The sequence below is a fragment of the Lepidochelys kempii genome, chromosome 2 (assembly GCF_965140265.1).
Source record: "Lepidochelys kempii isolate rLepKem1 chromosome 2, rLepKem1.hap2, whole genome shotgun sequence".
In the NCBI taxonomy this organism is placed as follows: Eukaryota; Metazoa; Chordata; order Testudines; family Cheloniidae; genus Lepidochelys; species Lepidochelys kempii.
In genome coordinates, this window is record NC_133257.1 from 252,143,243 (window position 1) to 252,164,855 (window position 21,613).

Consider the following 21,613-nt stretch of genomic DNA (forward strand, 5'->3'; position numbering starts at 1 on the left):
TTTTGCGAATACAGACTAACATGGCTGCTACTCTGAAACCAGCACTTACAAGTCACCACAGCTCTTTCTAAGCAAACACATTTATTCTTAAATTCAAAGCAATGCAGAGAAAACGATAGACGCAAACACACAAAATATGCCTGAAGTCACCCATTAGCCTTATGGGGCCCAAACAGGCCAAAGGCTTTCCACCCCTTCCACAAGGGCTGGGGCCCCGCTTCAGCAGAAAGTCCTGCTTTCTGAATCAGAAAGGTGGCCCTGAGTAAGTCTAACTGCAACCTTTTTATGCCAAAAGTCCTTTAATCTGTCAGTCTCTGGAAAATCCAGTTTGAACCAGTATAAGCAAGGGTCTCTGGGGACGGGGGTACCTCTGTCCAGGTGTTTAAAACCTAAGTGATTCACTTTAATCATCCCCTGCTGTTTTAGTTCCTTGAGGAACTGTGATAACCCTCCCCCATGGAGGTCAACAGTTATACACACAGTCCCTGGCCCACAGTGATACATAAACTTAATATAGTATGTTCCCCCAGGAATACTGTATGCAGTTGCAATATCTGTCTCAGCTATGTTTGTAAGATTTTTAAAGGTATAATTCTTTTATATTGTCATATTATTGCATAGAATGGTGTTAGGCTCAAGCCTACTTCATTTATCGCTACCCCACAAACAGTAACATACCCTAAAAGTCTCATTTTTCCACCCTGAGCTCCTCAGTGCTGGCAGTAGAAACCATGTGCATTACTCCTGGCCCAGTCCCCATTCAGAAGGCAGCAAAGGCTTGTTTCCATATAATTTCCTAGAGATTTTATACCCAGAGTATCTGCTTAGCCCACAGATTATGGGGAAAATTATCAGGCTCTAGGTTATAATAATCTAATTTGAGCATTTTAACGAGACTTTTTCCAAACAGCTATATCTTTTTATAGTTGAACTGTTCTTTGAGCTGGCTTTATTTGTATTGTAGTAGCATGGCGGATGCCTGTCTGAGACCTGGACCCCAATGTACCAGGCAGTGTACAAAAACAGAGACCATTGTTTTGGACCTAAACAATAATTTGAGATTAGATGTGGTATATAACCATGCTGTGTCAGATCAGCCTAGGCATCCCTGATGAAATGCAAGGCACGGTTGTCAAAATGCAAGTTCAGCATGTTTATGGCAACATTTAAGTTAAAAAAAACCTGGTATCATGAGCTATTTGTCAAGCTTTTTGTTAGAAGAGTCATTGATTTAAAGGTATGTATACTCCAGAAAATGATTCAGGTGAAGGTCTACTGTGGTTAGTAGTACCCATTGCCTTTTCAGGGAATATTGTTCTTAATCATTATAAATGTAATCAACCATGGACTATGAGTTTCTTATTACTTCAGGTCTCCCATGAGAAAATGTGCCTCCCTCAGAATTGGGTCCACTGCTCAGCTGCGATGGAGCACCTATTGAGTAGGCAAATGATGCAGTTATCTCAAAAATACAGCTGAGTTAACTGTAAACTAGTTAATTTGCCCTTGATGTATGTCAAATATGGCACAGACCTTCACAAGAGATTCCATTATATGGCAAATTTGAGAGCACTCCTTATTGCACGGTAATGAAGTAGCTCCCCTACCATTGTACTGGGAAGGAAAATTTAAATTGTACACTTGTTTTTTCCCCAGAAAGTCTGAAGATTTTAGCTGAAGAATTAGAGCATCTTGGAAGGAAATGAGGCGCACCATCCTCACATTGATTTATTCTCTCACTGGTATTCAAATCACACACCAGCAACATATGCTGGTCTGCCAAGAAGAATTAAAAGATGTACTGAATTGTGTAAGACAGGAAAGGGTTTCTGTCCCCCTATCCCCCCAAAAATTCTTCCCATCTTCAATCACAATGAGTTGTAAACCATGGTTTGTTTTATTTTTAAAAGACAGCTGCCTCAAAATTTCACTTAATTTGAGTTTTAAAAGGACGTGTGTTAGATGTAGTACTTTCTGCCAATCAGAATGAATGACTGAATGGCTATCACATTTGGACTCATTCAACAAATTTTTCTTAAAGAAAATCCACAAAAAATAAGTCACTTGGTCTTAAACCTTTAATAATAAAAAGGTAAAACAAAACACACTGCTGAAAACTTATCAGTAAGAATGAGCTTTTAAGTGTTCAAATCCTGAATAGTGCAAATTTCTCTCCCACAACTGATCACTTTGGTTAATATACTTAGAAGTATTGGCAAAACTGAACTTTTGACTTACATTTTTGGCTGCATTATTTCTAACACATACAGATTTAGTTGGTCTTTTAAAATACCTTAAATACTTACTGCTGTCTTGATCAAATATATTTACAGCTCATTGTGCCCTTTAATCACATCTGATTATTTAGGCATTGACATTGGTAACAACAGTTATTCCAACTTAACGGGTTTCTCCAAATAGCACAGTCAGCCATTTTATTGAATGAATTAGCTCAATCCTGATCTCAGGCCTTGCTGCCTTGATCTTGCAAGCACTTATGCACATAACTTTCTCAGTAGTCCTACTGAGCTTAATTTGACTATCTATAGTTATTCCTATCATAAATGTTTGCAGTAAAAGGCCCTTATACCAGTGATATTCCATTGAAGCAAATGGAGTTACTGATTTACACTAAAGCAAGATCAGAATTGGGCTCAGTTTAAGATAGCCTTTGTGCTAATCTTCAAGCTGAAGGCAATTTTACTTTTGTTTACTCCCTTCCCTTCAAATTCAGGATTTTCAAGTCTGCACCAAAGTGTTAATATTTCCCTCAAAAAGGAAATAAAATTACAAACACTGTTATTTAGTCTCAATGTTCCTTTTGCTGACGGCTAAGCCTCTAAACAGATGTCACAGGCTAGATCTGAAGATACAGAAGATTGGAAATGAACAAAACTTGCTTAATACAAAAGGAAAATTCATAAAAGTATACAAGCATATCATAACCACAAAACTGGAGTATTTCTAAAAGTTTGGGTTCAATGAAGGCACAACAATAAGCTAACTTTGCCAGTTAAATTATTGCTGAATTTTTCCTCCATGCAGCATTGAAATGAAGTCAGAACCCCTCTCTTTAATATATCATAAGAAACAATGAATATTGAAGAGAATACAAGGCTCAGATTTTACTGTACATTGCACTTTCATTTTAAGACCTAATACTTGCTATTTAAGTCTACTGTGGTCTAAGCTATTAAATGTATACATTGTGCTCACTAGAACTAAATATTTAGAAACACCAAATGTTCAATGTAGTGACATAAGCACTATTTTTTTTACAAGGCAATCACAGATTGCAAGTTTTATAGGGTTGTGAAAAAATAAAGTGGTGATCTCTCCAAAAACTGAACAGAGAAGTAACCTAATAACTGCTTCATTTATTAAACAGTAAGTGACAATCCTGGTCAGTGCCTGATTCCATTGAATTCAGTCAAAACTCTTACTGACTAAAGTGGAAGCAAGATTAGGCTCATAATCTGCTCTTTACAGGGCCCAATTCCACTCCCCAGGAAATAAATACAAGTATTTTCATTACCTTTAGTGGCAGATAGGGGTCAAATTCTGAGCACCTGCAATTCCCACTAGTAGCAGTGGGACTGCAAGTGCTCAGCGTATCTGAGGCCCAGATTTACTAAAATACTAAGGTATATACCCACCTTTAAGCAAGCACACTCACACACTTCAAGTACCTTATTGAATTGGGGCCAGATTTTGGCCAAGATACAGACAGAAGTATTAAACAGACAGATGAACTATAATGAAACTATCAGAATTGGGGCTTTTAGTTGTTTCATGCAGTTTGCGTTAAACAAGATTGTCTAATTCACCTATTGTTCTGAAATGATTTATAGATTCTATATTAAGTTACTTCAAAAATGCAATGCAGCATTACAAGTAAGGGCATGATTCCTTCATACAACTCAAAGCATTGCACTAATGCTTTTAATTTAATTTAGATCGCTTATTTTTAAACAACCCTTTTTAAAAAAAGATTTGGATAAATACTATTCCTATTAAACCATACTTCACCTTTTTTAAGCACCATCAATCTACTTCCTTTGGGCACTGATACAAGAGCTTATAATTAAATTTTAGTTTCAAGGCTTTGAAATATAGCAGCTGCTTCAATAACTGAAACTGGAATCTAGTAATTGGAAAACTGCCACCTAGCTAGAACTGCTGTATGTAACTTGATGTTAAATTCTTCGAGAGAACAGCCAGGCACAAATGCTTATGCAGTAAATCAAGGTAAGATTTCAAGATAAGCAGTTAATTTCAGTTGGCTATTCCAAAATGGATTAATATTTTTCACAAGTCATTTGTGCAGTGAGCCCATATAGATTTAGAAAAAATAATCCTCAGTCAAAAACAAGAACACATCTTCTTAATTTTGTTTTCATACTGGCACCATGTCTTTTGCTCCAAGGATCTAATCAGTGTGTGGTTTCTCAGGAATACCCTGTGGTTAAAAAAAAAAGAAAAAAGTGATTAATACAGTAAACAATACTGCATTCTATTGTTGTGTGACTTACATTATCTAGGGAGGTACACATTACTGTACTAAAGGTTTCCAGTATTTTTAGAAATTATTGAAATAACTTGAACAAATTTGGACCTTTATATTTGTCACTGGCCTGGGAGTTAGAAAACTTGGGTTCTAATCTGAGCTCTGCTACTGATGTGCTGTGTGACCTTGGACAAGGCACTTCACCTCTGTCTTAATTTCTCCCATCTGAAAATGGGAAGGATATTTTCCCATTGTACAGCAAGTTTCATTAGACCTAAACTATAAGCGCTACATATTAATGCTTACAAAAATGAGGTTTAATAAGTAGCATTTAGAGTACGCTCCCCCAAAACAATTGTTAAGAATAGATTGTTAATACTTCAGAACTTTGACCAGAGAATAGTCCATCTTAATGAACTCTCATCAGTTTTAATACAGCATTATAGCTAGTTATACAGACCCCAATTTGGGAGAAGTACATCCATCTTTAATTCAGGAAAACCCTTTTGCTTTAACTTTAAGCATGTATCTGCACTTAAATCCCACCGACTTCAACAGTGTTTTCCGGAATTGAGGCCACATATTCCAATCTACAGAAGTAGTGACAACAGAACTATCCATATAATGAATTGGGTAGAACTGACTTGCTATTAAAGACTAATAGAATGCACCAAATCTGCTTTAGCTCCCAGTTGAGTTCATTTTTATGAATCTCATTATTCTGACAATAACTGTCTGTGTCAATTGCTCATTGTCAAAACTTATTTACTGATTTCTGTTTTAACATTGTAGTGTTCTGACACTCTCTCCCATTGTTGTAGACTCTTCCCCAATTTTTTCTTTAAGTCTGATTACTGTTTTCCAACTTTGGCTTGAAACATAACTTTGTGTCAAGGAAGAATACAACTAATGGCATATTTAGGTAGTATCTTGCAGTAAATCTCACAATAACAGGGAAACATTATTTAACATTCTCTGAGAAGTTTATCCTTAGAATCTATGCTCTGGGGTAGCGTCCAAACGTTAACTATATTGAAATGGGTTATGAAACAATTGTACATGACCAAGCTTTCTAGGGGAATATTTGTACTAGGAAACAATGTAGTTTTCAGGGCAAGTCTTTGTACAAAGATGGAGAAATCCTTGGATGTTTTGACATAGCTTGCACTTCATAACTGGTTTGTCTTCAAAGGATTAGCTTGGGGATTCATGTCTAAAACTGACTAGCTGCTGATGGAGTTAAACTGCATATTGATTCCATACACTACATGGCCCTACTGTTGTATGGCCTGCTCACCCAGAACAATGCAGTCCATGGGAGTTCTGGAACTGCAAGGAACAGAGCTTGTGCCACAAATCTCCAGAAGACATGACCAAAGGATTATTAGTGTGGTCCCCTACTATTTTAGTAAGAGTCCTCGAGGTCATTGTTCTCACAGAATGCAAAGTATTCCCAGACAGTAATCCAGGAAGATTAAAACCTAGGCAGTCTGAAATAGAGAGATCAAGATGCACATAGAATGTCAGTGTTGAAAATGGACATACCCCTGTGAAAGGAACCAAGGTTGGGTTTGCAATTGTTTATAACCTAGTAAGTTTTCCTCTTTAGGGCCAAATTAAATGTATATATTAACAGTATCAAGAGTAAAAGGATTATGCTTCAGATAGAGTACTTTAAGGGGCTTCTATTAGCAGAAACTAAGAGTGATCTCAAAGCACTACTGATTTAAACTATAATAGTCAGAAGTGCTGTACAGCACATCCTAAAATTAAGCACAAAAAACTATTAATGTTAATATTGCAAAATAAAGCACTCAGATTAGGAAGTGCCAAACTTAAGGTTCCCCTTGTGTGTATTCATTATAATAGTCTTTACATGATTACATTCCCCCCCATCAGAATCTGCTTCATTCAGTGCACAAGACAGATAGTGCTCACTTAGCAGGTAGTGATTCAATATTTCTTTTTATTTTCATCACTCAATGTGTGACCCCAGGCCCTAATTATTGCACATGATCCAAGTCCTTTAAGGAATTCAGAATTCTTCATTTCCTCACAGGCTCTTTTTTTAGTGTTCGTCTGAGTGCACCACAAACATTAATAAATTTATCTTTACAACACCCCCATGAGGTGAGAGGGTGGTACCCCCAGTTTATAGATGGGAAACTGAGGCACACAGATTAAGGATTAAATTGACAAAAATATCAACTAATTTAAGTGTCCAACATGACAATTTCCCAGAGTATTTAGCATTTTATAACACCTGACATGTTCAAAACACAGCTCTCGTTGTCTTGAATTGTAGTTGTGAGCACTCAGCACTTCTGCAAGACAGGCCCGAAGTGTCTTAAACTGGGCACCCAGAAAAAAAAAGAGAGTAGCTACCTATGAGAAGTTTGTTTAGAAGACTTGTTTAGTGTTACAAACTCTGTGGCAGATGCTGAAATAGAATCCAATTCCCTAGGGTGACATTCAGCAATCTTAACCAGGAGTACATCCTCGTCATGCAGTTCCCTATTTTACACACCTTCCAATTTCCTGCAACAAGTGAGACAAGGGCCCTACAAAGTTATTTTTATGGGGAAGTATAAGAAGGTCTCCTATACACAGTTACACTAGCACTGAGAAACTCCTGTTGGGGGCTAAGATCCCCACTGTGCTAGGTGCTGTACAAATAAAGATACAATCCCTACCCTAGGAGAGCTCACAACCTTGGTTAGTGACAAGATACAGCAAGAATAAATTCAATAAGTGAGTAGAGGTGGACAGAGGATGACTAATGAACATGTTTTAACAGCCTAGCTATGTGCATGAACCCACACTTTTGGGGGAAAGGGTCCAAATTCAGCCCTGACTAAAGTAGGCAAAATTCCCATTGCACTTGCTCATGCCAGGGATGAATTTGTTCTAGAATGTTGTTTGTTTTAAGTGAGGGATGTCAAGTGGAATGGGTTCCACAGGCTAGACTCTAGCACTGCCCAGCTACCTGCCACATTAAGATGCAATAGTAGGTTCCCTGTAAGGCTGGTAACAGCTCAGTACAAATGCTTCTCAAGGTAAGACGCAGGTAGGAGTTCACAGGCATAACGAGGGCTTACACTATTTTAGGGGTTTAACAACTACTGTTAAGTGAAAAGTGGCTGATTCATAACCCCGAGTGCTCAAAATAGAGGGCAAAAGTACCATTTTTCCCCCCCAATAAGCAAACAGGGACAGGTGTCTATGGCTGAAAGCCCTATTAAGAGTGAACTATATTATGAAACTTCAGTCATGTGGTCATGTTACTGTTGCAAGGTAATCACAGAATAGAGCCACAGCTTGTGTGCTGAACAAAAGCAGCCAGATTTGCATGCCATGTCCAACATGGGACTTTCAAAGGAAATAGTTTCAGCAAAAGGGAGGAGTCCACTTAATTACAGAAAGAATGTGAAGTTTCACAATAGAAACAACACTCTAGGATACGTTCATTATACAACATAGTCAACCTTTAGTGCAAAAAGCCACAGCAGTCAAGTCATGGATATACAGGATGCCATGTTCTGCAGTAGGTTATTACACTTTAAAAGGGCTTAGTGAGAAACAATCTATGTTTGACTGAAACCATATACATTGTTAGTGGGCAGTAAGCATGCTGGAGTTCTTCTGACTCTGATGGATCTCTAGAGTTAAACTAGGGTGTGAAGTTAGAAGTCCAGCAGGCAGAACCTTAGGAGCAGCCAAGGCAGAGAAGAGGTTTAAGATGAACTTTGATCTTAGTGTTAATTTGTGCCAGTACAACCAAATCCCAGGAAGGGGACTTGTGTGGGCTCTACATGGTCACAAACTGTCTTAGACTGTGACAGGTACCTATTCACACAGATTTATTTTAAAAGTGAATAATTCACTAAGAACAGTTCTACAGTAATGTTTATTTTTCACAACAGAGAGAGGATGAACCAGACAGGGAAACTTATCATGGACTGCGGTAGGGCCTGGAGTTCACACCAGTCATCAGTGGTAGGTTAAAAATCACAGATGCTGTAGATTAGGATTAAGACATACCATTTTTTGTTGTGTAACACCCTAGATTTTTTTTTTTTTTAAAAAAAACTTTATCTAGACACTCCAGAGGTACCAAGCAAATACAATACATATAGGGTGCATTTTTATTTCTCTTAGTTCCTTTGCTGTCTGAACATGGTAGCAATACAAAAATAGAGCCTTTGCCCTCCAACTTTGGTTAGGCAACTAGCTCCAGACATGGCAGGACTGGCGGCAGCTTCTCTTTGGAAACCATATTATTGCCTAGTTAAGAGAAATCAGGGGTGGTTGTAGCCTGAGGCTAAGGTGCTTCACCTAGTACCAGGTTGTCACCACATTTAATTATAACACTACACATGTTCAAAATACTTATTAAATCTTCTGGAGTCCAGTAATCAGAAAGCTGGAGCTACCTCACAGTGTATAGCCTTCACCTGACAAAACATACAGTAGAGGGGAGGGAAGGGAAGACACTCTTCTACAAGTTAGAGTAATCAGGAAGTGTAGAAAGGTACAGTTCTGACCTCTAGACCCGTGAAGGCTTACATGCCTTGGGCTTGATTCTCCATCATTGCCATGTACCTTTGCTTGCATATAAACAACTAGACAAGTGGGTATAAAAATGCTACCTTTCTGATTTGGTAGAATTTCTCACACACACACACACACACCCCTTATAAGTGACTAGACAAAGGTGCGATGCAGCAGAGACTCAAGCCTTCATTTTCAATTTTCCTTTGGTCCAGAATGTGAACAGAGAGAGATTTTTAAACTCCCTTATACCTGTGCCTAGTCCAATTATTTCAAAATAAGAGCAAGCTTTTACATAAGATGTTTAAGCTATTTGCATGCAGTACAGCAATCTGGTTAGTGGAGAAGAGGCCTTATAGTGTCAATGTGTGTGGCAGTAGATAGTCACATGGGTTGGTACACCTCCTCAGCAGGTCAAACTGCAGCTTCTATCCAAAACCACATTTATAAAGGTCATTCTATTTTTTCAGACCACAAGAGTTGAGAGATTGCAAACAAAGCAACTTTTCTTCCACTGAAAGAACTAAGCGTACAGCTTTTTGTTTTAAGCAGTGCCAAAAAGCATCTACCACAAGTATTTGTAGGATTTCAAGACCTTTTAACTGGCTCACTGCCTGGATATAGACTAGAGAACACTGTTACAAAGTAATACCACTTTGTTCAGCTTTAGTTTAAACTACAATATTGTACCATCTCCCATTCTTGTTTACTACAAGGGTGTTAAGTGTCCAGTGAGCCACACAGGATCAGCAGAAGATTGATATCATCCAAAAGCATCAGAGAAGATCTAGTGGAACAGGTTACATGATTCCATTTTCAGTTTATCCTCTTGCATTTTCTTATAACAACTTTTAGTGATAATGGATTACTCAAAATTGTAATAAGAGCTGGCTGGAAATGGAAATGGAAATCTCTTCCCATGAGTAAAAAAATGCAATATTTTCAAAGGAAGGAATTTCCAGAAAAATTCTGCTTTAGGAAAACTACAATGGAGTTTTCAGCTTGCTGGCGGCCTGCCTGCCTAGAAGGCTAGTGAAATTGAACAATTTCTCCCTGCAGGAAGGGAGTGAAATTGACAAACACTTCCCAGGTGGACAGCTGTCATTTTAATTTTTCCTCCATAGAAAAGAGAATTTTTGGGAAAAATTGAAGTTTTCATGCAGAAAGTTTCCATTTTGCAAAAACAAACAGTGTTTTCCAGAGTCATTCCAGTGGAAAATTACCAGCTCTGGTAATGACAGATAGCATTTGTTACAGTAACTCCTCACCAACACATCTGTCAAGTTTTGTCCTTTCTTTCTAGAACTTTAATTTTGGAATTCTTCCTGACAACCTCCCTGATTCTGTAATTAGTCGGCATTGCCAATTAAGTAGTATTACCAGTGTGAAGGGAGATTCTCCTAAACATATCTGCAGTTTGATCTGCCCCCGCCCCAGATCTGAACAAAGGCAACTAACTTCCTTTATCATAGCTGTTGCATAAAGATGTTGCACAATGCAGCATGAAATAAACACATCAATATCTGTATAGCCTTTAAAGAGTTGCAACTGGTACTTCCATAATAAAGATCCATTTTGCACTTAAAGCAGTGAGAGAGTTGACAGATCTTTCTGTTTAGGCTTTTGATTTATCACTAGAGAACCAATATCACATTCACCCCTTTAGAAACTCTCATTTCTTCTTATCCATCTGAATTGTGTTCAGCATCATCTTACCCTAACTAAAATATATGCAGAGACAGATTACATTGTTACAGGTTTTTAAAGTTGCATTAATGGTCTTGCACATTAAAAAGTAAATTCATGCAAACTTTGATACTGACTGAAAAGTTTGAGAGCATGAACATAGCCATGGGACTCAGGACCAGGTGTCAAATGAGTAGCCTCAAAATTTGCCCCAAAATTCTAAAGGGAAGTGACCTCCACTGTGCTTTCTTCTTCCTCTCTTTACTGCAAGACTCCCTCATTAGTTCAGTAACAGACCCTATGGCCCTTTGTACACTAAAGAAATTGATGTTTGACATTGGAGAGAAGGGGTCAAACAATCTCCCTAACCTGGCTTTTCTGCAAACCAGTGTTGAAAACTACTGTCCCAAAGGCATTGATGGGGTCAGTAAAGTTCAGCACCTCAGTAGCAAAGCATACTACAAGGTATGTTGAACTATGACCCCATTCACACCAACAGGACAATAGTTTTCCAACACTGACTTGGAGAGCTAGGGTAGAAGGGATGAGATAAGAGGCCTGTTGTGTTACACACATGCCATTCAACAGCTTCCCCTACTCCTTTACTAAAATCTTGAACATTGAGCCTGACATTTCATGTACTTGAAAGCCCCTGTGCCCTTCTTTTGGGAGAGCTTATACACCTCAATCACATCAGCATTGCAGGGTAGCAGAGAGAGTCAAGTGGAGGAGGCTTTCCAGGATCAGAGAATTATGGCTAAGGAGACAGAAGCCAAATCAACGCAGTATTAATTAGGACTATCCATCAATGTCAGAACACATTTGACAAGCAGGTTTTAAGCTGATGTGCAAGCCATATGCAAGACAAAATGTCTTAAATGTTAAATAGTGCTGTAAAGAAAGCAAGTTTCTACTAGATCTATTTAAGAACTAAGTATATGAGGCTATTATCCAGCATGTACAATCACCTCATGTGTGAAATTACAGTTATGCAGGAGTAGGCCCTGAACTACATGTTTGTGAGGAGAAAGACACCATGTATTTTCATAGTAGGATGAAGATAAAGCTATATAGGGCAACACTTTTATGAAAAACTGAATTTTCTTTCTTTTTTTTTTTTTTTAAAAAAAAAGCAGGTTTCCCTCCCCAGTGTCTTTCTACCTTCTACCCTCCCCACAACTTCTAGTCTCTGTAAGTGTTAAGACAGTCAGCGGAGGGGCATCAGAATCTCTCCTATGATCCTGCACTTCACAATACTAAGATTCCAATCAGGCTTATGACACCCAGTATGATTCAAATTGCCACTGGAAGAACTCAGATTAGGAGAAAGAGCCTAGTCCTAATGAATACTATAGAATTCCATCCCAGTGACAACATGCCAGATTTCTATGCTCAAGTTTCAGCCCTTGGGAGGAGGTTCTATAAGGCTTACTAGTCAGTTCATGAATCATGTCCTCACAGGCAGTCTCCATGGACAAACATCTACGAAGGACGCTTCCCTTTTGAATACCCAAATACTAATTATACAACAGTTACCATAGCCAGTTGTCTTCCTATGTTTCCTACAGTCACGCCTCCTGAGAAAAATATACATGGTAGCCAAGAACGGATGTAAAGAAAATCCGGCGATGTATACCTAAAGTAAAAAATTAGTCAATTAGAAAAAAAAAGACATTACATTTCCATTACATAGAAGCATAATAGTCCCATAGTCTTGTACAGAAGCATAACAGTAATGCAAAGAATTCCCCTCCACCCACATAAAGAAGTAGTAACAGGAGGAAATAATCCTCATCTTTCTTAAAAAAAGCCCTACGCTGGGTTAAGGCCAGCTTCCAGCCAAAGAAGGTTAGCAATCCCCTCCCTCTGGGGCCAGTCAATGGCACTTCAGAGTCAGTGGCGGGAGGGCGGGGAAGAGGGAGAGAGGACTGAGCTTATTTTTAGTACCATTTTCTCCAAGAGCTCACAATCAAGACTGATCCTCTATGGCAGCATGCTGCGATGCCACTGTCTTATGTCCCAACATGGTTGGCCCTGCCTTTGTTTTAGGAATAGTGCATTACACTTGTTTATATTCTTTAGGTTTCAAAGTTCAATATTTTGCTTTATATCTGAAGTTACTGTAATTTTTATATTTTACAAAAAAAGTGAATTCTCTAGAAGTCAGGTGAGTTCAAGTTTTAAATGTGTATACTTACTGATAAACACCATTATATACAAGAAACTGAGTGATTAGAGTGGCTAGAAAGGCTATTGTAATTCCAAGACCAAGACCACTTCTTGAACGATCAAATGTCCACCAAAGACCCAATGACAATGCTGCTAGAGTCAAGGAGAGCTGAACGTTATTTGCAAAATCCAGTTTCTGATAAGAAAGTTAAGGACAATTCCTTAAAGACTTAAGCTACAGAAACAGGTTTCAGACAAAACTTTAATACCTCACGTAGACATCAAGAAATGGAAGTTGACAGTTTAAGAATGATCACTAATTCTGGATGCCCAATGAGAGACCTTGGAGCTCATTTTCAGAGAGCCTATTGACTTTTAGTTGGAGTTGTGAGCACTTAACCATGAAGATCAGGCCAAGGCTGCTCATACCAAGTACCCAAAGATTAAGGAATCCCAATTTTTAAAGTTTTGGGCTATAAAACCAAGACTTTCCCACCTTTCTGTGGATTTAAGTTTTCTGCAGGAATAGTAGCTATTCTAAGAATTTCAGTACAATAAGCATCCAGCCAGGAAAGTGACTACTAGTAACTTCTGAGATTGCTGTTTGCATGGGTGAGAAACCCATCTTTATTGACCATTTTAGTAGCAAAAAGGTCATATTTTTAAGTTTAACAGTTGCCTCAGTTCAGTTGGCATGAACTCGAATTACAATTCTGAGAGAATAGCATATGATCCATTTTAAAAATACGTATTTAGTAGTAAGTATCAATTCTTCAACTGTTGTGTAAGCTATGACCATGTCTCTCCTATTAGCATTAAGTCTTACCTGTGTAAGTCACTCAAGCATGAATGGGAAGAAAGACTCTTAAGACAAACTTGCTACTGTGGTTCATTATAATCAACATTTAAATAAACATGCAAAAAGGTAAACTAGTTCAAGGATACAGCACTTGCATGGTTAATACCAACAAAAACTGCTATACATCGCATTACACTGGCCCATTCTCTCTTGAATTTGTGTGGTTCTCCAAGATGGCTGTCAATACAGGGATACAGCAGGCCAACAACAGCTGTAAAAAATGAAATAGAGACAGCTTGTACATAGAATTTATACAATATTTCAATATTAGTCTAGCAAATAAGTGCATGGCAAAGCCTTTTAAGCAGTTAGGCTCATCACTTTATGTGTAGGGCCCTACTAAATTCTTGGTTGTTAAAAACACATCATGGACAGTGAAATCTGGTCTCCCCTGTGAAATCTATAGCGTAAAAGTACACAGCACTTAAACTGGGAGGCCTGACCCAAAATAGAGTCACAAGGCTATTATAAGGAGGGGGGCTTGTCACGGTATTGCCACCTTACTTCTGTGCTGCCTTCAGAGCTGGGCACCCAGACAGCTGCTCTGTGGTTGCCCAGCTCTGAAGCCAGCACAGAAGTAAGGTTGACACAGTAGAGAAGACAAGTCCATAGAGTCAAGGGACTTCCTTCTCCCAAGAGTAACAGTTCATACTCACTTTGTATCTATACGGCTGGATACCTGTTACATAACAGAGTCAACGAATGACATTACCAAAAATTTAAATTAAAGTGAAGAGTGGAATATTTCTTTCCTTTCAAGAATCCAGTATAGCCAAGACACCCTCCAGTGACAACTGAATGGGCATGACTGAGTTACAGGTATCTTACATTTGGGGCTGATCCAAAGTCCACTGAAGTCAATAGACTTTGGATCAGGACCATAAATACCTGCCTGAACTTAAACCATGGGCAGAGGAACTCTCCCCTCATATAGCTATAAAAAAAAAATATTTCAGGATTGTCACTCTGAAGCCTTAAATGTCTGAGTCAGTGTGAAGTGATGGAAACAGCTGCAAGCATGGGTTTTTATGTATGTGTTTAGAATATCACCAGGTTTGGTCATCACTGGGATTCATAATCTGTTACTATCCACTTTTTAAGTTCTCACCCATTTTGACTTTAACAATTACACCCATGCAACAGCAGGGCCTTTCAGCTACATCTATCCAGCAGTACTAGACCACTGACAGAAGTAACAACCAATTGCCACCCTTATTGTACACCTAATTTACAAACAATAATTTGTTGTTACGAGTCAGTGATATGAGGGAGCAAAATGCGCAAAATGGATTACTTGGTCCAACTGCCACAATTCTTCAAAAGTTGATTTGCCACCTATACAACTCAAATGCCCCAATGCAAAGCACACCCACAAACAGACCAATGTAACCACCCACACAGGATTCCAAGATTGAAAGCCTGTGACAGAGTGACAAATACTAATTGGATTAGAATGGCCCATTTCTACTCCCCTTCAAAGCAAGGAAATTGTGGGAGCAAACAACTTATTTAGTTTTAAGAGAGCTGGACAAATTTATGAGTGCAATTGTATGACCAGGTTGCTTGTGATGGGAGGGAACAAGTCTCAATAGCACTGGGGCTCACTTCTAGTTTGTCTTATCTTCTTCCTAAAGATCATGCTTCAGCATTCCAGCCTGCCACCTGCAAAGATCAGGAAGTGACACCCCCTCACCCCACAACCCCAAATGTATTCTAGGGAGGGGGTTTGTTTGTTTTAAATCTCCTTCCTCTGAAGCATCAGGGATGGTGACAGCTGGAGATAGGACATTGGATAGTATAGGCCAGGGCTCTAAGGTGGTACAGAGCATCCTCTGATCAGAAAGCACAAAACTCAAATGAAAGCTTACAATCTAGTCCTGCTGAAGAAAACTTCTGGTCTATCAGTGATGATGATGCACTCAGCTATATACACTTACTCACCAAGACAAATGCTCTGTTTAAAAAAAAAAACCTTGCATTTTCAGAGGGTTCTTACAAGAATGATAAGATTGTGAGATTATACCTGGCCAGAGTTGGAAAATAAAGTTGTATGTAATCTGCTATAATTGTTATCCTCATATTAGATTTAAAGATTGATTGAAAGGTATGTTTTTAAGAAGGAAATTTTCTTGTCAATGTTGCAAATAATGCTTTACTTGGATTATTAAAACAATTCTAAAGAGCATAGTTCCTTTTCACAGGTTATGGTGTTTTCAGTGTTTCCAGCTTCCACAAGCCAGAGTCTACAGATTTTCACTCTTACTTTAATGCACTAGCACAATGCTATAACGTTTGGCTTGCAGATGCTACATGGGAAGGTTTAAGATTTTTCTTCTATTTGTGTTTTTAAAAAAAAAGTCATGGGAACATCTCTTGGTTTTATTTATTTGTTTTTAATTTGACCTGCCATCTCCCTCCCCATCCTTTCCCCAGTGCCATCTGTATATACTAGATGTACGGTAAAAGCAGGACTTAGATTATTAGTACCAATACTGAAGTCAGCGGCCCATTTTTGTTCCAATTAAACAGCAAAATGGCTCTTATTTTCATTGTGTGTTTTGTTACAAATTGTGCTGTAGCTTGCAAGAACTCAGTTTCTGGTGGTTACTTGTGGCTGCTGGCAGTAGCACTGCTTCAGGCAGAGAACAGGGAAGGTAGCCAGAAAGGCTTCCCTCATTCCCCACTGACATGTGACTTCCTTGTTTTCGATTCTCTGTCTGTGGCATGTTCACTCAGGCAGCCAATAGTAACTGAACCTTGCAACTCACCAGTTTCAGGGGGAACCAATCAGACAGCAAGCAGTAATGAGAGCCATGCCTGCTGCTGCACTAGGTCTAAGCACTGTTCACAGTCCTGCGAGACAACAGGACGCCCAGGATATACCCCAATACTCTGCAACAAGTGGAGAGAGCTTCTCTAGGCTACCAGGAGAAAAACCCTATACTCCACAGCCTGCAGAAATCACCTCAGCCCTAAAGAGCTGTGTGTAGAGAGGTATCCAATTCCCCCAGAACACTGCTGAAATATTGGCCAGCTGAACAGAGTATTCATACCTCAAATACACATCAAGGCAGTTTGAAAGAGAAGCACATCACCTTTGTAAAGAGTGTGCTTAAGCTCAGGAAGCACTTTGTGCCAGATATGAAATTAGTTTTCTCCTGGTTGTGGGAGAAAGCTGGACCAAGTCTATTCCCCCCCCAAGCCCAGATGTCATGCCAACTACATACACATGAAGTGTGGCCACTGCCAAACCCCAGAACATGCAGGCCACAGACCCTTCCCCCCCCCATGCCAGTGCCTTCTTTCTCACATTGCAGCTGACCAAGCCACCTATAGGGACTCACCTGCAGCTGTCCCACAGCAAGGGGGCACCCACCAGGCAGAGGAGAAGATAGTGGCAATGACTTCCTCAGGGAATAGGGTCACATTCCTCTGTATCTGCAGTAAGTTCAACACCAGTGCCATGAAAGCACCCACAGCAAAGAGCACCAAGCTCCGTTGCACCAGGTGTTGGTTCAAGTTCAGGCTGTTGGTGCTGCTGCTACTGAGACTGGAAGTGCTCGGGGTCCGTGTTCCATGACCCACCAAAGTCAGTGGAGAGCTTGAGACCGAGGAGCTCAGCATCTCGCCCACCTTGGCAGCCAGTCCAACAGCAGTTTTCCCCAGTTGGTTTTTATGCCTTCCCGAAGCAGCGCAGGAACAACTCCAGGTGCAATTCTCTAATCTGGGCATTGGCTTCACCATCAGGATCCTAACACACACACACACACACACACACACACAGAAGAGTGCCTATTAGTGCCCCAAAGCCTAAATCCTCTGCACTTGTGTGCATGTGTACACATGTACACACACGCAATAATACTTTGCATGTCTATGGCACCTACCATTTGAGGAGCTCAAATTAATTTAGATCCCCAACACCCACAGACTCTGTTTACAGCTAGAGAATCAAACACTGATGTCAAATGACTTGCCAAAAGTCAGAGAAAGATTGTGGCCGGGCCAAGAACAGGCCAGATGGTGCAGCCACGTCTCTGCAGTTGAATCCATCACATGTCACACAGGGGTGGGGGGGGAAAGACCCCCAGGGCACCTCAGACAATAAGGTCAAGGGCGCTACACCCGGCTGGGCAGGGGAACAGGCAGCGTTGGGGCAGCCTGGTGTAGACCCCGCCCCCCGGCTCTCAGCCCTCGGGGCCCCAGGATGACAAGCTACCCCCAGGCCCCTCCCCAGCCCAGGGGGGTGCGAGGGGCCAAGCGCCCAGGCCGGAAAGGGCTGACCCGCCTCCAGGCGGCATCCCCGGGAGAGCGGGGTCCGCAAGCAGGCGGGCGCGGCCGGATGACCCAAGCCCCCCGAGGCGCAGGCAGCGCAGCCCCTGCAGGGGACCCGGGCCGCACGTGCCCGCGAGGGGCAAGAGCCGCAGGACAGTGCCCGCCACTAGGCGGCTCCGGCGCTACCCCGGCAGGCCCCTCCCTCCTCCATCGGACAAGGAGCCGCGCTGGGGGCGGGGGGGACAAGGCAGCCGCCCCCCCCCCCATTTCCTAGCTCCAGTGCTGGGGGGAGGGGCACTGCGCACCGCGGCTGCCGGGTCGCCTACCTGCCGCGGCTGGGCTCCCACCTGCGGGGGCGCTGCTCGACTCCCTCACGGTCCCGTCCCGTCCGGCCGCCGCAGCGGGCTGGGGAAAGGTTTATAAGCCGCGAGCCTCGATGTCACGTTACCCGCTCCCGACCTACCCCGGAGGCAGAGGGAGAGTCGGCCCCCGCCCCCGCCCCTCGGAACGGTGGCTGGAGGGAGCCTCCGCGCGGCGCCGGGAACAACATTCAGTCTGGTGAGGCTCGGCGGCCAATGGGAGCCAGGCAGCCCATATGACGTGCGGGACACACCACCCACCTTCCGTTTCGGCTGACAGCTGCGCCGCGTCGGGGCTGCTGGGTGGCGCGCGAGCGGGCGGTGAGGGCGCGCGGCTGGGCTGGCTGGGGCGGGGCGGGGCGAGGGCGGGCTGGTGTGCGCCGGTGGGGGTGAGCAGGGGAGGGCTGGGGCGACGGGTCCCCTCGGAACGGAACGAACGTTCCGGTCCAATCCCAACGGAAAAGGTAACCGGTTTAAACTGTCTGAGGCTGTCAAGGTTCCTCCCCCACTCTGAACTCTAGGGTACAGATGTTGGGACCTGCATGAAAACCTCCTAAGCTTATCTTTACCAGCTTAGGTCAAAACTTCCCCAAGGTACAAAATATTCCACCCCTTGTCCTTGGACTGGCCGCTACCACCACCAAACTAAGACTGGTTACTGGGGAAGAGCTGTTTGGACGCGTCCTTCCCCCCAAAATACTTCCCAAAACCTTGCACCCCACTTCCTGGACAAGGTTTGGTAAAAAGCCTCACCAATTTGCCTAGGTGACCACAGACCCAGACCCTTGGATCTTAAGAACAATGAACAATCCTCCCAACACTTGCACCCCCCCTTTCCTGGGAAATGTTGGATAAAAAGCTTCACCAATTTGCATAGGTGACCACAGACCCAAACCCTTGGATCTGAGAACAATGAAAAAGCATTCAGTTTCTTACAAGAAGACTTTTAATAAAAAATAGAAGTAAATAGAAATGAAGAAATCCCCCCTGTAAAATCAGGATGGTAGATATCTTACAGGGTAATTAGATTCAAAAACATAGAGAACCCCTGTAGGCAAAACCTTAAGTTACAAAAAAGATACACAGACAGAAATAGTTATTCTATTCAGCACAATTCTTTTTCTCAGCCATTTAAAGAAATCATAATCTAACACATACCTAGCTAGATTACTTACTAAAAGTTCTAAGACTCCATTCCTGGTCTATCCCTGGCAAAGACAGAATATAGACAGACACACAGACCCTTTGTTTCTCTCCCTCCTCCCAGCTTTTGAAAGTATCTTGTCTCCTCATTGGTCATTTTGGTCAGGTGCCAGCGAGGTTACCTTTAGCTTCTTAACCCTTCACAGGTGAGAGGAGCTTTCCCCTGGCCAGGAGGGATTTCAAAGAGGTTTACCCTTCCCTTTATATTTATGACAGAGGCCAAGTGGGGTGAGGAGGTCGCGTTGCAACGGCGGGGCGGGGCGGGGAGGGGAGGGGCGGGGCAGGCCTGGCCTCAAAGACCAGAATGAACCAGGATGGTCAAGTGTAGGGTGAGCTGAGCCTAGCAGGGGACAAGGGGGCTGCCAGGTCCTGCTGCCCTTTGGGCACAACGCCCCCCCCCCCCCGCCCTGCCCGGGATTGCACCACCATCGCACCAGGGAACAACCCCCAGCAGCTTCTGATATTGCCCCAACTCCATGCGCCTGTGCAAGGGGGCATGGTGCATTGTGCCCCCATGCACAGCCGATCTGCCCCAACTCCCCTAGGAGCTATGGTCTGTGTTATGCAGGAGGTCAGAGTAGATAGATACTCACAATGGTCTCTTCTGGTCTTAAAATCCCAGGGCATGAGCATCGCAGGATCTTGGTTCCAGCTTGAGCCTGGCAATTTTTGGCCTTGAGCTTCCACACTGGATTAACTAAAAAATAAGGAACTGTCGCTCCTCTCCCTTCTTTGAAGAAATCTGGATCTTGATGTGTCCGGTCCAATAGCACTGAAAAACACATACGTGATTCCTGCCCCTTTTTGACCCTAATCCCCCAAATTCTACTGACAAATCTGCGTGCAGTGCATAGAACTTTTCAAAAAGGTCTAAGGGATTTAGACATCTTCCATTAAAATGGGCTTTAAATTAAGGAATATATGTCAAAATTCACGAGGCAGCTTTGATAATTTCAGTCAAATGCTGAGCTGCTAAAGCCACATCTATAATGTGATCATCCACATCTGCTAGGCCAGTTCCATGGCAGAATTTCAATGTAGAGCTGTGCAATTTGCTTGTATCTGAAAACATTAAGATGTCAGATCTGGGTTATCTGGATACAGATTCATCTGATGTAAAAGAATGGCTACAACCTATCTATCTAGAAGGCAAAATTATGGGAATCTATGGGAGGGTCCCTCCCTCTCCACTCCCCTCCTCTGGGACACTCGTTGGGCAGTTAATACCTAGTTTAGGGGCGAGAAACGGTGCCCTGAACCCTCCCCAAGAAGAGAGAGTGCAAGACCCATCAAAGCAGTGCCGGCAATTTGCCACAAGCGGCATGATATTTTCTGTTTTGTTATCTATCCCCTTCCTAATGGTTCCTAGCATTCTGTTAGCCACTGCACATTGAGCAGATGTTTTCAGAGAACTATTCACAATGACTCCAAGATCTCTTTCTTGAATGATAACAGCTAATTTAGATCCCATCATTTTGTGTGTATTGTTAAGATTATGTTTTCCAATGTGTATTAGTTGAAATTCACTGTTGATAAATGCAATCTGCCAATTTGTTGCCCAGTCACCCAGTTTTGTGAGATCCCTTTGTAACTCTTGGGACTTAATTATCTTGAGTAGTTTAGTATCATCTGCAAACTGTGCCACCTCACTGTGTATCCCTCTCCAGATCATTTATCAATATATTGAATAGCACTGTTCCCAGTACAGATCCTTGGAGGACTCAGCTATTTACTCTCTGTTCTGTCTACTGCGAAGACCGACAGTTTATTCCAAAGGGTTGTTTCCTGTCTTTTAACCAGTTACTGATCTGGGAGAAGATCTTCCCTCTTATCCCATGACTGCTTATTTTGCTTAAGAGTCTTTAGTGAGGGACCTTTTCAAAGGCTTTCTGAAAGTTTGAATACACTGTATCCACTGGATCACCCTTGTCCCATGTTTATTGAGCCCCTCAAAGAATTCTAAGAGATTGGTGAGGCATGATTTCCCTTTACAAAAGCCATGTT

General features: G+C 41.8%; 1 protein-coding gene across 2 annotated transcripts; it reads right to left on the minus strand.

Annotated features, from left to right (window-relative positions):
* Positions 1-1,870: 1,870 nt before the first annotated feature.
* Positions 1,871-18,616, minus strand: INSIG1 (insulin induced gene 1). 2 transcript variants are annotated; one of them, XM_073334573.1, is made up of 6 exons: positions 18,395-18,616; positions 17,117-17,523; positions 13,859-13,983; positions 12,943-13,109; positions 12,281-12,380; positions 1,871-4,459 (listed from the first exon to the last, which is right to left on the minus strand). In XM_073334573.1, the coding sequence occupies exons 2-6, from the start codon at positions 17,514-17,516 to the stop codon at positions 4,430-4,432; spliced, it is 822 nt and encodes a 273-aa protein (XP_073190674.1). In that variant the 5' UTR covers positions 17,517-17,523; positions 18,395-18,616; the 3' UTR covers positions 1,871-4,429. The 2 variants fall into 2 exon arrangements, with proteins under 2 accessions (XP_073190674.1, XP_073190673.1); XM_073334572.1 differs by having other exon boundaries at positions 18,374-18,616.
* Between the last annotated feature and the right edge of the window lie 2,997 nt (positions 18,617-21,613).